Source organism: Lagenorhynchus albirostris, chromosome 19 (assembly GCF_949774975.1).
Source record: "Lagenorhynchus albirostris chromosome 19, mLagAlb1.1, whole genome shotgun sequence".
Classification (NCBI taxonomy): domain Eukaryota; kingdom Metazoa; phylum Chordata; class Mammalia; order Artiodactyla; family Delphinidae; genus Lagenorhynchus; species Lagenorhynchus albirostris.
Window position 1 is genome coordinate 55,968,707 of NC_083113.1, and position 15,624 is coordinate 55,984,330.

Sequence of the window (15,624 nt, forward strand, 5' to 3'; positions counted from 1 at the left end):
TCTCTTTCTGGTTTAAGGACCCTTGTGATTACATTGGGCCCACCCAGCTAATCTCCCTCTCTTAAACTCAGCTGATTAGAAGCCTTAATTCCATGTGCAATCGTAATTTCCCCTTGCCATATGATGTAACAGAGTCATAGGCTGAGGCGATCATGATGTGGACATCTTGGGGGTACCATTATTTTGCCTACCACATCACTATTCACATCACCCATCCAGCTTCTGCTCGGGGAGGCCAATTCCATTTCCTCCTTCCTTCTTCCCTTTCTATAAACAAGCTGTTAGGTTTCCTCCTGTTACTGATATATACTTAACATGCAGTAAAGTGTACAAGTCTTAAGTGTACACTCATCAAGTTCTTACATACATATAAACCCACATAACTACCACCCAGATCAAGACAGAGAACATTTCCATCACTGCAGAAAATTCCCTGGTGCCTCTTGCCAGTCAATACCTCCTTGAAGAAGTTACCACGATTCTGATTCATCACCACAGATGAATTTTGCCAGATCCAGAACTTTATATAAATAGCATCATGTGGAAGATAGTCTTTTTAGTCTGGCTTCTTTCACTCAACACGCATGTGTGATTGTAAGCACAAAGTTAGCTTGTTTATTTTTAAAAAATTATTACTGAGTAATAGTCCATTGTCTGAATATATCACCATTTGTTTGTGCAGTTTCCTGCTGGTGACGTTTCTGGGTTTGGTGACTCTGGTGAAGTCTTTGTGGATTTGTGTAGCCCTCATTCCACTACTGAACACCTGCTATGCTGTTCCTCTACTAGGTATAATCCTGCTCTCTGGGCTACACACGAAAGAAAAACCATAATTCCTGATGCCAATCCTTGAAACGTTTGGGAGTTTGCATCTATGCCGCTCCCCGCAGCTGCTCTTCCCGAGTCAAATGTTACTGGTTCTACCAACTGCTCCTCCTATGCCTCTGTATCCACACTGCCCCAATCCTGGCTAGTGTTCTCAGACCCGAAGGTAGCAATCAGCAGCCGCGGCAACAGTGACAAAGCTTACAGACGGTAAACTGAATCATTGGTCACGTTTTCCCATTCACTGGCTCGAAGACTGTTAAAATTTCCAACCCCTTCAAGCAACTGCGTTGCATCGTAGCAGGCCATATGTAAATTGTCTTCATCCCTAACTTCATTTTATTTTTGTTTTATCTCCTTCATCCCTAGTCCCTCATCTTAAAGCACTGTTGTCTTGCGATATTTTTAGGAACCAACCCAAAATCCCTTCTGGGGAAAAAAAAAAAAAAATCGGGGGGTGGATGGGTGGACAGGGTACCAGATGAGTAATTTTAGCTAGAGCACACATCGAGCATTTACAGTTGGTTTCAGGAAGGCCTACGGTGAACAGTTTTTAAATGTAGGTCCTAAAGATTCTGTGGGGCTGCTGCAATTGAAAACACCTTCATTTATCAAAAGAGGCCTGACTTTCCACCTCCCCCGCCCCTCCGCCCCCCCCCCCAGGCTCAATTAAGCAGCTGGGGGCAGGCTGGCATGATATGGCGTGATTTGGGAGGCATCCTAGGATGGGAGCAGGGGTGAGGTGCTGGACTTGGGTCCCCAGACCCCTCCCCTGGTCTTTGCCTCCCCAGTACCAGGCAAGGGCCGAGAAGAAGCTAATGGGAGTGCCCAGTGCCCCATCCCCACCTCACACCTGAAGCCCCGCCCCCCGGATGTAGGATGTTGGTCAGGTGGCCACTCAGTCCACATCCAACGGTTTGGGAGACTGGCCTTTCCATTGGCTGGGCACACTGTCGGCCACAGCTTTATGGGCTCTCATTGGCTAGGAGAGAGGTAGGAGGCGGAGCTCTCCATGTGCTGTCTGTCGTGTCACGTGCTCCCCACGCGCGAGCTCGCTTTCGCGTGTAAAAGGGCCCAGGTGGCGTGAGAACGTGCCCACTGTCCTCTCGGGTCCTCGCGTCCGGCCATGGCTTCACAGGCCAGCGCAGCCCTGGGCGCGAACGCCGGTGCCCGCAGGAAGACCCGCCTGGCGGCGTCATTGCAGATCAGCCCCGGGCCCAGCCCCAGGAGGCCTTTGGCCAGCCTGGGCCAAGACCCCTGGGAGATCGTGCCCGCTCCCAACTCAGACGACGCCGAGCAGGGCGGGCAGCTCCAGGCCTCGGCGACGGGGCATGGTGGGCCCGGGGTGGGGGCCCGTGTCTGGGAACTGGGGGCAGCCCGGGCACAGGAAGACTCGAGGGGAAGGATGCGGAGGTCCCACAGGGTCTCCTTTCCGTCCGCCGGGCCCGCCGGGGAATTCCCGACGGCGGCCAGACAGCTGGGCCTGCAGATCAAAGACCCGCCACCGGGCCAGGCCGTGGCCTTGCTTACTCAGTGCGCGGCCACTCTGGGAGTCTCCCTGATCTTCCGAGAGAACCAAACAGCAGGTGAGGCCCAGGGGGCTGGGATGGCCGCGTGCCCTGGGCCGACCCCAGATGAAGGGAGGAGGACTGTGAGTTGGGCCTGAGCCTGGGGCCCGAGGGTAGGCCCTGCTGTGAGCAGCGTGGCGCCAGGAGCACCAGGTACATCAGATTTCTAACTGGCAGGTCATGGCCACATCTGAAGCTTGGGTTGCTTAAAGGACCTGCCTCAAGCTACCCCACCCTTTCAAAAGGCTTTTCTGAGGGCCAGTTACATACAGTTAGAGTTGCCATGCCAGCACTGGAGAGGAGATACCTGAGCGAGGGCCAGCCCCAAAGTCAAAGACATTATCAAACACAGCGTGATGATGGCAACACCGCAAAGAGATGTAATCATTACAGTCCCCCCCGTGCCCTCCCCAAGAGCAATACACCAGGTCCTAAATTCAGGTTCCCAACTTTAAGCCAGGACATTCCCTGCTTCTCATGAGGCAGCAAGAGAATCATCGCTTAAGCTTTTGGGAGCATTTGTAAAACCTCCTAGGAGAACCCCAACGGAACAGCTCAAAAGGAGATAACGTGTTCAGAATCTACCCGGGATTGTTTTAATCAAGTATGGCAAGACAGCAGACGTGAGAATGATTGCCATGAAGGAAAAAGGAAATACAGATCCCTAGAAACACGAGACACAGCTTGCCATGCCGGACCATGTGGGAAAGGATGGGGGTGGTCCGGAGGTAGAGGAGAGGGGAGAGCCCAACCCACAGCCTTAACGGGGTTTTCTTGGGACAGAACGGTTGAGGCAGGGTAGGGACGCAGAGTAAGTTTAGGATTGAGGAAGGCAAGACAGTAAGTTTAGGGGTTAGGGGTTGGTTCCTAGTTGTCTAGTACCTGGCCTGGGGGGGGTGTGATTTAGGGTGCGGGGAGTGTTGGCTTGTGTGAGAGTTTGATGGTTGGGGCGCGAGCTCTGGATTGGTTGGTTTCTATATGAAAGGGCGTGCTTGCAGGGGACTCGTCTGCTATGTCCAGGAATTAGCTAGCCCTGGGAGGGTCAGTCTCTCCAGGATCAAATCCCCAAATGCCAGAGCATCGGGAATACAGAAGTAAGGACATCGATTCAACAGCAGTGATGCTAGCTGACATTCACGAGTTCTGGAGATGGGCCAGGTGTTGTTTGAAGGCCTTCAGACAGTAACTCCTGGAGTCCTCACAAGTATTCCTCGAGGGAGCACAATACCGTTACCACCACTTTACACATGGGGTGACTGAGGCCAGAGGGGCTGTAGCCCAGAGGGGGCACTCTGCATTCAGAGCCTGTGCTGAACCACTGGGTAATATCGGCCCCTCCCTTCTGCCTAAGGTCCCCCTTTCCACTGTTTACATGCATGGGCATATTTTCAGTCATTTTTATTTTTTATTTTGGTAAAATTTCAAAGAATAGTATAAAAGAGCTCCCATAAACTCTTCATCCAGTTTCTGCAGTTCACATTTGCCACACTTACTTTGTGTATGTCTCTCTCTCTCTCCCTCCCTTCTATATATTTATATATGAATATCCACATTAATTTGTCGTGCTCAATCTGAACACTGATTTGCTGCTCCTTAAACACTTCAGTATGTATTTCCTAAGAACAAGGACATCGTCTTATATAATGGCAGTACAGTGATCGAATTCTGGATGTTGGACATTGATATGATCCTATTAGCTAATTACCATTCACATTCAATTTTTGCCACTGGTCACAATAAGGGCCATATTTTCCCAGCCCAGCAGGACCTATCACATTAGCTCTTACACCTCTTTAATCTCCTTTCATCTGAAACAATTCCTCGGAGTGTCTCTGGCTTCAGGACATTGATGTTTTTGCAAAGTAAGGGCCGGTTGTTCTGTAGAAATTCCGTTCACTTGGGTCTGTTTCCGCAGGATTGGGTTCAGGTGATGCATACCCGGCAGGAGCGCCTGTAGGAACCTCGTGGCCCTGGCTGTGCATCCCACCAGCAGACCTGAGACCTGTTTGTCCTATCCCTGGGATGTCAGCTGGGAGGGCCTCACTAGGGTGGCGTCTGCCAGGTGTCTTCACTTCCCCCGGGTGCGTCATCAGTCATCCGAGGGGGGCATCTCCAGATGGCGTGACTATCCTGTTCCCCAGAACACCATCACCTCGTGGCTGTAGCAGCCTTTGATAATTGTTGCCAGATTTAATTGTCACCCCGCTGGCTGCCGTGGATTCCTGATGCTAGCCTTCCTTCTGCATCTACTAGTTGGCATTTTTTTTTTTTTTTTTTTTTTTTTGCGGTACGCGGGCTTCTCACTGTTGTGGCCTCTCCCGCTGCAGAGCACAGGCTCCAGGCGCGCAGGCCCAGCGGCCATGGCTCACGGGCCCAGCCGCTCCGCAGCATGTGGGATCCTCCCGGACTGGGGCACGAACCCATGTCCTCCGCATCGGCAGGCAGACTCTCAGCCACTGCGCCACCAGGGAAGCCCCTAGTTGGCATTTTTGATGCCCTTTTAAAGTAGGTGAATCTCTGTGCTAGGGAGGGGGGTACTGAAATGTGGGTTCTCTTCTAAAAGGGAGACCTTTGGGCAACCAGTTTAGCAGCAGGTACCAGCAAATACCACGAACGGAACTAAATTTATGCCCTTTGACCAAATGATCCCAGTTCTAGGATTTTTCATCTGTCTCTGTTGTGTCATAAGTAACACCTGAAGTGGTAGGGTTTGGAAGATGACCCTTTCAAATGTAGAAAAGAAATGGAGCTGTGTGTTTGGGGGAAGACAGGGGACCTTCATCCTGGGAACAGTGCAGCCCTGGATGTGGGTCCTGGCACCACCTGGGCATGCTACCTGCCCCTTGTGTGTAAAGTGGGGTCATAGGGCGCTGTTTCAGAGGGCCTAGTGAGGATTCTGAGTGGGCGTGGCCTGGGTGGAGGTCCGCAGGCCTGTCACCTTGTCATTCGTGTCCTCCTCACTGGCAGGTGTCATGGCCCCCCTAGAAGGGCCCATGATGCGGATAAGATGCGTGGTGCTACTTCTCAGCCCCTCCTTCCCCAGACCCCTGCTTGCCCTTCTCCATGTCCGTGGAGCTGGATGGGGTGGTCTGCCCTGCGGGCACCGCCTACAGTAGGGCAGAGGCCGAGCAGCAGGCAGCGCTGGCTGCCCTCCACTACATCCAGCATCGGCTGGAGAGCCCAGGTACAGGGGGCGGGGACCCAGGGCCCTGAGCCCCGGCGGGGGGCAGATGCACGTGTGTGGGGAGGGGGGAGTCGCTGCGGAGACCATCTGGGCATCAGGACCCGGCCCGCAGGGAGCTGACCTGGCCCTAATGTCCTTTGAAGGATGTTAGCAGTCCCTGAGGACAGGGACTGCTGGGGGCAGCCCAGGAACTTTGGGCTTCTGGAGGATGAGCCCCCCCCCCCCCACACACACACACACACTGCTTGCCAGTGGGACTTCTGGGATTCCTGAAGGACACAGGACAGGAGGGCAGACCCCAGCACCTACGGCAGCCCGCCCCTTGTCTGTCTTCCAGAGACCCCAAAGACCCCCAGCTGGCCTCCACTCGCCCCCTTGAGCATTGGTAGGTGGGCCCCCATTGACCTGACCCCTGGCACGGGAGGGGCGTGGCCTGTGGGCCCCCCACCGCCGCCCTCTCCCTCGCCCGCAGAGAACATCCTGACCCACGAGCAGCGCTGCGCGGCCGTGGTCAGCGCCGGCTTTGACCGCCTGGTGGACGCGAGCTCGCAGTACTGGGCCTGCAAGGGGACTGTGGCCGCAGTCATCCTGGAGAGAGGTAGGGCTGGCCCTGCCCCTCACCTCGGAAGGCCTCTGGGCCTCTCGCCTCAGTCTAGTCATCTCTGCCCCCTTCCCCGCAGAGGTCCCGGGCGCCCAGGGCCACGCCAAGGAGATCTACCAGCTGGTGGCGCTGGGCACCGGCAGTGGCAGCCGTGCCGGGTGGCTGGACTTCTCGGGCCGACAGCTCCACGACTGCCACGGGCTGGTGGTGGCCCGCCGGGCCCTGCTGAGGTGAGGGGTCGGGGGGACCCTCTGCGGCCGCTCCGGGTGGGCCGGGCCGCCCCAGCTGCTGCTCCCTCCGCCCCCAGGTTCCTGTTCCGGCAGCTCTTGCTGGCCACGCAGGGGGGCCCCAAGGGCAAGGAGCAGTCTGTGGTGGTCCCCCAGCCGGGGTCCGGGCCCCCCTTCGCCCTCAAGCCCCGGATCTTCCTGCACCTGTACGTCAGCAACACCCCCAAGGGAGCTGCCCACGACATCTAGTATGTGGCGCGCCCGGGGAGGGCCGTGTGGGCGGGGGTGGGGAGAGCGGCCCTGAGCCCCGTGCCCTCCTCCCACACAGCTGCCACCTCCGCCTGCAGGCCCACATCCAGGGGCGGCTGATGCCCGTGCGCTGCGTGGCCCCTGCGCTCCGCGACACCCACGTGGGCTGCCTCTCAGCCAGCGACAAGTTGGCTCGCTGGGCCGTGCTGGGGCTGGGCGGCGCACTGCTGGCCCACTTCCTGCCCCCCGTCTATGCCAGCAGCCTGGTCCTGGGTGAGGCCCGAGGGCAGGAGGGCTGAGGCGGGCTGGGGCGAGCTGGGGGTGGGGTGGGGGGTGCGGGTGCGGGGGAGCGTGGCGGAGACTCAGGTCTCGTCCTGGGCCTTCTGTCCCCCCAGCCGACCCCTGCCAGAACACCCCGGCCCTGGGCAGGGCCATCCACGCCCGGCCTGACCTCGACGGCGCCTTGGGGCCATGCCTGCCGCCCCCCTACACCCGGACCATGCTGCACCTGTTTGCGGGGCCCTCGGTGGCCCCCTCCGACCTCCCCTCCAACACCTGCCAGGGCCTGAGCCTCAACTGGAGCCTGGGGGACCCTGACGTCGAGGTGGTGGATGTGGCCACCGGGCGTGTGAAGGCCGAGTGAGCGAGGCCCGGGAGGGGGGGCAGCGGGACGGGCGCCTGGTGGTGGGGGTCCCCGGCCCCCTGCCCGTGGGGAAAGAGATCGCATCTAGCTGCCAGCCTCTTACCGGTAATGTGACCCACCCCGTGACCCACCCCCCGGATTGTCACGGCGTGGGTGGTGTGCGGGGCATGGAGTGGGCCTGTTAGTTTTGTCCTCCCTTGCCCTCCCCCGACGTTCGGTCCCTTTCTCTCCATCCCCAGCGCTGCCCTGGGGCCTCCATCCCGCCTCTGCAAGGCTGCCTTTCTCTGGGCCTTCCGCCAGGCTGCCCGTGCTCTCGGGAAGTCCCACCTCCTGGCCTTGAAGACCTACGAGGCAGCCAAGGTCAGCTGCTTCCCTGCCCGCAGCCCCCTTTCTCCTGCACCCCCAGCAGGCACCCTCTCTCCACCGTCTCATCTCCTGCCCTAGGCTGGGCCCTACCAGGAGGCTCGCCAGCAGCTCTCTCTCCTCCTGGACCAGCAGGGCCTGGGGGCCTGGCCCTCGAAACCACTGGTGGGCAAGTTCAGAAACTGAAACAGACGTCCGGCCCGAGGTCCCTGAGCCCAGGCGGAGCTTGCTGGAGGAGGGCCGTTTCTGGGCGGGGGCACGGGGCGGGGGAGGGTGGCGCACGGGGACACAGGGTGAAGCTGGGGGTGGAGGGAGGGCCTGGAGTGCTGGAGAGGTGGGGCGGCTGCATATTCGGGGCTTGCATAAAGAAGCTGTTTCTGGTGGTTCTGTGTGTTGTTGGCTTTCTGGCGGGGAAGAGGGGAGTCGTAGCCCCTCGGTTTGTGAAGGGAGAAGCCCCCGTGGTGGCTGGGGCTCGGCTGGAGCCTCCTCACAGAATCACTGCGTCGTCGCCCAGCCTTCGCGCCTGGGGGGCGGCAGTGTGGTGTCTCGGGCGGCGGGTGTGGGAGCCTGTCCTCCCTGGTCTCCTTCCTTTCCCAGGACTCGCCCGGCAGGGTGGGGGGAAAAGGGTGGCACCTGGCCAGAGGAGGCAGCCACGAGGCCCGTAGAGCCAGCTGGGTCCGGCCAGCCGCTGCCGGGAAGGGTGGCTTTGGGAGAAGAGGCGGCCTGGGCGGGCGGCAGCCCCAGTTCCTGCCCTCTGCGTCCTCTGGGTTCCCGCGAGTGGGTGGGGCAGCGCTGGGCGCCAGCAGGAGGCTCACGCAGAGCTGAGCCCAGGCTTTCTCCGGCCGCCCGAGCTGTCGCAGCGGCTGAGGCTGTGACCGGCCCGAGCCCCTGTGCCCGCTGGATGGGGGCTGCCTAGCCTGCCTCTCAGGCCAGGTGGGCGGGTCTCCTTCCTTCTCCTCGGGGGGCTGCAGTGAGTCTGTGGGGACTACCGGGCTCTCCAAGGACCTTGGGTGTGGAGGGAAATGCTGTACACTTCACATGTGCACACACGCACACGTGCACACACACCCACGCACAGGTCTGCAGGCCTGGGCGCCACCCCAGTCTGGGCAGGGCCTGTTGAGCGGGAGTACAGGCAGCTTTGAGGTCTGAGGACCTGGGTCCAGGAGGGCTTGAGGACCACACCAGCCCACAGCTCCACACCCTGTGGCCGGACGCTCCCTGCTCCCTCAGCAGTTCCAGGGTTTAGAACTACAGACTGCTCTCCCTGGTGGGCTGGGAAGCTGGGCCAGGCCGGAGCAGACGATGGAGCCCTGGAATCGCCTCCCCTCCCTCCAAGCCACCTCCCGGCCCCGGGTGTGTGTGGCCTCAGCTGCCGCTTAACCTCGGTGCGCTTGGGTCGACTCATCTGGAGAAATAACTGGAAGGCCGGCCCAGGTGGCCTGTTCTCCTCCAGCCCATCCGGCCTCAGGCTGGGCTTTCCCTCTGCCTGTCCGCTGGGCCCGTGCTCCCTCCCTTTCAACCAGTGCCGCTGTCAACGAGGGGACCTGGGAGGGACGTGGGGGCAGAGGAAATAGCTGAGAGGCTAGAGGTTCAGGAGGCCCTGCACCCGAGGCTTTACAGATGCTGTCATATGGAAGAGGTAGATGCTATCGCTGCCCCATTTACTGGTGAGAAAACTCCCAAGGTGAAGTTGGGTAACCTCCACAAGAGCACGCGGGGTCAGGATGGAGCTGCGGTTCCCGTCCAGGCACCTGACTTCCAAGCCCCTCAATCCCACTCACCGCCTGGGCCGCCACTGGAGTTGCTTCTGTGACCTTGGACGGAACCCCCGACCTCTTTTATAACGTGACTGGACCGTATGGCTTCAGGAGCTTCCTCCTGGCTCCGACCATCGCTCCTCGGCTCTCCTAACGGCCACGAGGGTGGGAGACACAGCCTTTGCCGTTGAGAGAAAGAGTTTCGGGCTGGCGGGCTTGGGAGAGGGCGGGAAAGGGGCTGGGGGGGGGGGTGGGAGTAGCCGCCAAAGGCAGGACAGGTGTCCAGGAATGCGCATGTGCAAAAGAAGGGCAGAGGGAAGTTTGGACCCGGATGGAGGGTCTCCAAAGCCAGGTAAGCACTGATTTTTTTTCTTCTTCTTCTTTAACTGAGAAAACAGCGAGGTTATTTACCCGTGTTGTTATTTAAAAGAAAACAAACTTAGGCCAGCTTTGAAATAATGATTTCTCATGGTTATTTTTTTCAGGGATGGAGAGGATTTTTAAAACAGCCAAGCCTATTAATTAGCACATTTACTACACATGTTTTTCCCCCGGAGAGCATTTAAATTGATTTCCTTTTTGTCCTGCGATGGTGACTACAACCAGATCCAGAAATATACCAGCCATTCCAAATGGCAGTTCTATGCAACGAGCCTTTTGATATTCATTAATCACATAATCAGTGGGTAAACAAGTCGTTCAGAATGACATTAACTCTGCTGCGTTCTGCCCAGTAAGTCATATTTGTCCCCATGTTGCATAAACCTGCCCGGCCAATCCTCCCCTCCCAAGACAGTCCTCGTTACACAATATTCGCTCAGTTCCTTTGACTCAGCTTATGATTGCAGGGTGACGATGAAGGCTGCTTCTGAAACGGAGAGCCTGTTAATGTCTTCTTGGCCCGATCCCCTCTGAGTGAGGTTTTGCCAACAACAGCATATTTGAGCAGGGAGGTGACGTAACCCAGCCGGGCACAGCTCAAATGCCGCTTCCTCCACGACGCCTTTGCCATCATGCCCACCTTCCCTTCCCTGCAGCTCCAAGCTCCAGGGGTCTGCCCTGGACCCCAGCACTGCGCTGCCCCTCCCCGTGTGTGGTCTTCACCGCTGAGCACAGGTGTGGACCCAGCGGCTGAGGGGCTACTCCACCTTTCCAAGCCTCAGTTTCCCCACCTGGGAAATCGGTCACAAACGCGTGGCCTGCAGGGTCATGGTGGGATGAACTGAGAAGTGTGCCGAGCACTGTTCCCGATGTTAGCAGTCATCGTTGGTGGCTGTCATAGGGCCTGGCTGCTCCCAGCTCCCGGAGGTCAGCCTGTTGTCTGTTTCTCTCCATCCCTTCCTTGAGGTCTCCCACAAAGAACATGCCCAGCAAACAAGCGTTGAATGTCAAATGAATGAATGATACTATCCTCTCTTTACAGGAGTGGGTTAGAGGGAAGGAACAAAATCCCTGTTCTAAAGTACGGCTCTAGAAGACATTTTGAAAATTTCCATTTTATTGTGAGCTCTTTTTTGCTGAGCTGTAGAAGCATTCAGAAAGACCTAAAGAATGTGATTACCACACCTGAACTCCTTGTGTCTTGTCAGTTAGAAGAACCAATAAGTCTCCTTTAGTTTGTCTGCTTGTTAAATGAAGTCTGATTAGAGTTTCCTGTCCTTGGAAACAAAATATTTCTCACTGATATTTGTGGGTGTGTCCTAAAGATGTAAAGTGTTGGTTCAGTTCATCTCCCAAACTGCCTGCATGTAAATCCTGGCCGCGGGGTCGGCTTCTGGGGGGACCCAAACATCTGGGAGAACCAGGGCAGACCTCCTCAGGGCCGGTGCCACGTATGTAACGTTAGTCCCGTCACCACTCTGCCCCCTTCCCTTCTAGGGCTTATCACAGGCTCTGCTTGTCCTGTTTATTTCCTTCTTGACTTATCCTGGGTCTCCCTCTCTACCCCACTCTTCCCCTCTACCCAGGTCTACAGAAGCATCTGTCTTGCTGACAGAACAACGCCTGGCACGTGGCAGGCATCTAAGAAACACTGCCCCAGAAACTAACCATTGCCCTTCCAACTTCTGACTTGGCCACAGCCCAGGGGTTGGTGAGCCCTGACCCCTGCCACCCATCGCCTGGGGGACCCTCCCACCTCCGACATCCCTAGGTCAGCCCCAGCAGTCCCCGAGGCTAGACCTGCCCCAATACACCAGAGCAGCCTCTTATCGCTTCTTAGTACAGTTTAATGTTTCTCTAGGAGTTGCAAGCAGGGGTGGGGTGGGGGGAGCCCCGGAAAGCTTAGTTAGGAAGGCGCCAGGTGAAATTGCTGAGTTTCCCAGGGGGTCATATTTCAAGCCAGTCATTGACTGAGTACAATGGAAGCCTTTGGAACAGCGAGATTGGCTCATTTTAGCTCAGGGCGCCCAATTTCATGCTTTTTTCCCTTTGTTCCTCTTGCAGGAAAGGTGATTTATGAAAGTCATGTGCCTTCTCTGCGCGTCACCTGGAGCTGGCGGCCAGGGAGGCTGGGCTCGTGCAGCCTCAGCTGGGCTGCTCTGGACGGCCCCAGAGCCACAGGACTGGTGGGGACAGCGGCGTCCCTTTGTTTTACTTTTAACTGACATTGTGTTCTCGGAGGTGCCCCTCGGTTAGATGTCAAATGATGGATGAGGCCAGCGCTGGGCGAGGGTCCGGAGGCTCAGAGCTGCGGGCGCTGCCTGCTAGTCCTGGCTTTGCCGCCTCTGACCGTGTGACCTGCCCCATCACGTCCCCTTCCTGGGCCTCCGGGTCCACACCCATAAAAGGGCCGGGTTGGGCCCAGTGACCGTAAGGGACCGTTTAGCTCTGAGAATCTGTGAGGCAGGCGGTTGGTTCCCGGGCTGGCGGGGTCAGGAGGGCAAGGGACAGTCCCCTTCTCGTGGCAGCTGGAGAGTGAGGACCTGCTCTGAGCCTCGGGGATGGGGTCACCTGCCAGGCGGACCCTCTCTCCTCCTCACCGAGGCGCCAATGGTCCATGCACTGCCGGCCATCTGGCATGTTCTATCCGGCCCGCATGGGAGCAGGGGTTAATTTTGTTTCTTATTTGAATGCCTTGGGCCCGGCCACCACTCCCCTGCTCTCTTTCTCTTTCTCACTCTCCACTCCCTTGCCAGCATTTCCTGGGGTCACCTCGCAAATAAAGGGCTTTTATGTCACCGGTGATGGCGCCCCCAGATGTGATACCCTGAGAGGGACACAACCTCACGGATATAGTGTGTGGCCAGGAAGGCACAGCCTCAATCTCAGCACAAGGAGATGGGATGGGCACAAAATGAGGCGTGTTTTACTGAATAAGGAGAGGTCCATACTCACCCCAAATTGCCATGTCATCTGTGTCGAAGAAAGGCTGTGGAAAGATCCAGATCACGGGAGGCTAAAGAGATAGGACAAGGAAATGCAACACCCAAGCCCGTGCTGGACCCTGTCCCAGACGGAAAAGCCTATAAAGGATATTATTAGGGCAGCTGACAGAAGTGGACCAGGCAGTAGATTAGATTAAAATAGTGCGTCCAAGTTAAATGTGCTGACGTCGGTAACTGCATTACGGCTTTGTGCGAGAATATCCTTATCCTTAGGATCTACGTACCAAAGCGTTTCGGGTCTCCTTGGGCTCTCCACCTTAAAATGAAGGAGTTGGTTTACCTTAGAGCTTCTATCCTTTCACTTGGGGGAGGAGTCATAGGTTCCTTTGAGAACCTGATGAAATCATCGAACACTGCACTCTGAAATGCACATAACGTACACGTGCTTTGTTTCACGTCATCTCCAGAGATTCCCAAACCCCTTGTGGAAGCTCTTGGCTGGGAATCCTTGGACCCATGGTCTTCTGATACGCTTTCCAGTTACTACCTTCTAAAGTTCTGAAAGCAGAGTGCCGTGATATAGTCATCTATTCTCAAATGGTCCAGAAAAGCATACTATATAGGGAATAAAAAAATAGAGCAAACGATAAAACAAATGGGGCCAAGTGTTTCTTAAAAGGTGTATTGGAGTTGTCTATGTGCTGTTTTTGCTCTTTGCAACTTTTGGTCAGTTTGACGTGTTTCCCAAATAAAATGTTAAAAAATCAATTTCAGGGTGCCTAGTAATCCTTCAACAAGTGATGCCCGTGATGAGCATTTCGACAAGAACGAGAGGAGGGAGGGAGTTTAACGCCGCTGGAGGGAGGTGGGCAGGGGGCATGTAGAGCCATGCAGCCAGGCACCGGGGCGAGGCACCCAGGTGGGTGGGTAGGCGTGTGGCGGGCAGCTGGTGGACAGAGATCTTCATGAACTCCTATTCAAACTTGAACTACTTGCTGATTGTTGCTATGGGAGCAATTCTGCAGATAGTCAGGGACTGTGGTCAGCTTTTCTTTCTCACCTCTCTCCCTGTTTCTTACCTGCCCCTCTCTCTCCATCGTATAAGTTGTAGCAATGAACTTCTAGAATCCCAGACTGTCCACGCTGGGAGGGAATTTAACAACTACCTCATCCACCTTCTCCACGGGATCAATGAGAAAAGGAAGGCCCAGTGAAATCAATTTCCATGCCCATGTTATACAAAGGGTTAAGTGTTGGTACCCAGGGACCCCAAGACCGCCCTCCTTACTCTGTTCAGGGTGGCATGGCAAAGTGTTAGAATCTTGTCTTGAATATTTTCTTTGAGGTCTTGGGCAGTGTTTCAGATGAACCTAAGAGCTCATATACTAGAAAGAGTGTCCTGCTGGGAATCAGGCTGCTCGGATCTAACTAAACGAACATGCTGTGTGGCCTTGGGTAGGTGGCTTTCCTTCTCTGAGCCTTGGTCTCTCCATCTTAAAATGCAGAAGTTGATTTACTTAACTTCTTGTCCTTTTTCAGGGATCATGGATTCCCTGAGGGTGGATAAAATCATTGAACCCTTTCTCAAAGCTGTGCATTTTGAGACACACTTAATCACCAGACGTTCAGGGACACCTCATGGAAACCACCTGCTTAGGTTGTCTTCTGATGGACCTTCCAGGTGTCAATTTCTCCAGTCCTAAAAGCTATGAAAATAGAGTCAGTGGGTCGAGCCCCACTTGCATTGCCTTGAAGAATCAACCCATCCATCCTCAATTCACTTGGGCTCAACTCTGGCTAGAGAGGTGTTGAACCAACACTTTAAAGTTGCCTCTGGGAGCCGCGTGAAAATAAGCTTGAAGTAAAGGGGCCTTTGCTCTTTTGCCTTCAGCTGGAAAATTTTGACTTTTGGCTGCAGTCATGCCCATTGGCCTCCGAGAAAAACAAGCCCTTCTGGGAATCGCAAGACTCCTTTCAGCCAATGGGGATGAAGAGACCGCCTAGCAACTCGCTGGTCATCCCCATCCCACCCAATCAGCATGAAGGAAAGGCTGCTCTGCCAGGCTAGACTAAACACAAGGAGACCAATCCCCCGGGGACATTGCAGGGAGGGGGGGGGAAATAGAGCCTTTAATTAAGCCCCACATGTAAGCGATCAATTCCAATTTTCCACTTCTAATTTAGTAAAGAATTTCCACCGGGCGTGTACCGAGGCGTTATAGAGCCTTATAATGTTGGGGACGGGCTCACCTATTTTTCTTAGAGTCCTGGCACGTTTTGTTCAGATGACTGGTGTGGGAAACAGGAAAACGGAGAGGCGTGGGTGGGAGCCAGTCACAGGATGGGCTGAGCCAGAGTGGGGAGCGATTGCCTCAGGCACGCAGCACAGAGAAGTCTCCAATGAGAAGAAGAAGGACCGATATGGGGCCTGATCTGGGGTGAGCTCGCCCCCAGTGGGGGCCATGACTGAAATGGGGGAGGGTATCTAGAAATGTGCACATTCTTTTAAAAATCATTATTTGCAAGTGCTGCACCTTGGGATTCAGAGCTCTCCACCCACACAGCCGCCCTGAGGGTCTTCGTGAGACCCCAGCTGGAAAACCACAGACCTAGCCCAATGCGTGAAACTGACAGAAAGGGGCTAAAGTCACAGGAGGCTTTTCCAGGGGGTAGGGCTTTTCCTTGTGAGACTGGCCACCTCGCCACTATGCAAAGCGCCTATTTGGTGGAATAGCATGGGAAGGACTGGGGGGTGCCCTGCTGACTTTGGGGGAGTTAGAGGGACGGACACATGTGTGTCTGTCAGCTGGGAGTGCACCCCGAGAAGTCCAAGGGAACAAGGGCTCCCCGCGAGATCAAGGCCAGCTTGAAGCTAGAT

General features: G+C 56.0%; 1 protein-coding gene across 1 annotated transcript; it reads left to right on the forward strand.

Moving 5' to 3' along the window:
- The first annotated feature begins 1,951 nt into the window (after window positions 1-1,951).
- On the forward strand, window positions 1,952-7,911 carry ADAD2 (adenosine deaminase domain containing 2). Its single transcript, XM_060129821.1, has 10 exons — window positions 1,952-2,411; window positions 5,437-5,577; window positions 5,915-5,962; window positions 6,050-6,175; window positions 6,258-6,408; window positions 6,486-6,653; window positions 6,701-6,927; window positions 7,050-7,293; window positions 7,537-7,657; window positions 7,742-7,911. The coding sequence occupies exons 1-10, from the start codon at window positions 1,952-1,954 to the stop codon at window positions 7,844-7,846; spliced, it is 1,791 nt and encodes a 596-aa protein (XP_059985804.1). The 3' UTR covers window positions 7,847-7,911.
- Window positions 7,912-15,624: the final 7,713 nt, after the last annotated feature.

What these genes read in the sequence shown, in the direction of transcription:
- ADAD2 (XM_060129821.1), top strand. Translation starts at nt 1,952, where the DNA reads ATGGCTTCACAGGCCAGCGCAGCCCTGGGCGCGAACGCCGGTGCCCGC. An exon ending in TGCCAGCAGCCTGGTCCTGG is followed by an intron (nt 6,928 to 7,049) that starts GTGAGGCCCGAG and finishes CTGTCCCCCCAG; the next exon opens with CCGACCCCTGCCAGAACACC. An exon ending in AGACCTACGAGGCAGCCAAG is followed by an intron (nt 7,658 to 7,741) that starts GTCAGCTGCTTC and finishes CTCCTGCCCTAG; the next exon opens with GCTGGGCCCTACCAGGAGGC.